The sequence below is a fragment of the Bison bison genome, unplaced genomic scaffold (genome assembly GCF_000754665.1).
Source record: "Bison bison bison isolate TAMUID 2011002044 unplaced genomic scaffold, Bison_UMD1.0 scf7180017864518, whole genome shotgun sequence".
In the NCBI taxonomy this organism is placed as follows: Eukaryota; Metazoa; Chordata; class Mammalia; order Artiodactyla; family Bovidae; genus Bison; species Bison bison.
Window position 1 is genome coordinate 13,018,520 of NW_011495071.1, and position 985 is coordinate 13,019,504.

The following is a 985-nucleotide window of genomic DNA, read 5'->3' on the forward strand; positions in this document are numbered from 1 at the left end:
CTTTATTTCTACTATTATTACATCAGCTCCATCTCCGAACATCAGGCATTAGATCTCAGAGGTTGGGGACCCCTGCTCTACTATTTCCTTTTGCCCTTAAGCTCCCCAGCCCCTGCTGTACCCTTATGTGCTCTGTTGAACGGAAAGTGTCTTTTGAGTTTTTGCCTCCGTGTTCCCTGAGCTCCATGGCTCCCTGAATGAGCTTGAGCCTGAAGCGTCCGCATTCTCAGGAAAGGCTCCCGGAGAAGCTGAAGCTCAGACCCCAGTGTTACCTCGTAACAGGTCAGGGGGTCCAAGGTGGCCCCCTCCTCCGTGTGCCTCCCTCCTCCCATGGAGCTGTTCACACACTCCTGTCTTTGCTCAGTCGTGGAAACCTGCAGCAGGGGTTTTTCAGACTATGCTCTGCTCCTCCCTCCCTGGATACTGGGGTGTTGATCAGAGGAGGTTGAGGCAGGGGGAGGAGGGGGGTGTCAGCCTTCCATGTCCCTCGACCAGCTTTAGCCAGAGCACTCCCATCTTATTCGTGTGTTTTACATACAGGACTTCTGACTAACTTCTCACTTGAATAAACTGACCCTCAGCGTTCACGTGACTTTCTCAGCAGCACGTGGCCGGTTAGGGATAAAGCCAGCGCTGAAAGCTGCCTCTGGCCCAGCCCAGTGCTGTTTGCCTTCCACGGCTGCAGGTCTCTGTCCTGCATCTGCAGGTCCCTGTCCTGCATCTGCAGGTCCCAGCTACAGGGGTCGGGTGGTTTTCTCATCCGTTCAGTCACTTCCCTTCTAGTTGCAGAGGGCAGAGGGCTACCCACGAAGCACGTGGTTTCTGAGACAGCAGCATCACGGACAGCTCTGTGCGGGACCAGCCTCATGTCAGCTGGTGGTAGGCTCGCGGGCCGCGTGATGATGGCCTCTTCCTTCTCCCCACAGGTTCCACACAGACGCGGCACATCCCCGAGGACAGCCCCAGCGGTTTCCACCTGCAGAGC

The 985-nt window shown here is 56.3% G+C and overlaps 1 protein-coding gene across 1 annotated transcript in view; it reads left to right on the forward strand.

Moving 5' to 3' along the window:
* The window catches only part of GRAMD1B (GRAM domain containing 1B), a 183,991-nt gene that overhangs the window by 174,016 nt on the left and 8,990 nt on the right, over positions 1-985 (forward strand). Inside the window, exon 17 of the mRNA XM_010830661.1 lies at positions 927-985. Within this exon, the coding sequence (XP_010828963.1) occupies positions 927-985 (59 nt within the window). The remainder of the gene's footprint in view (positions 1-926) is intronic.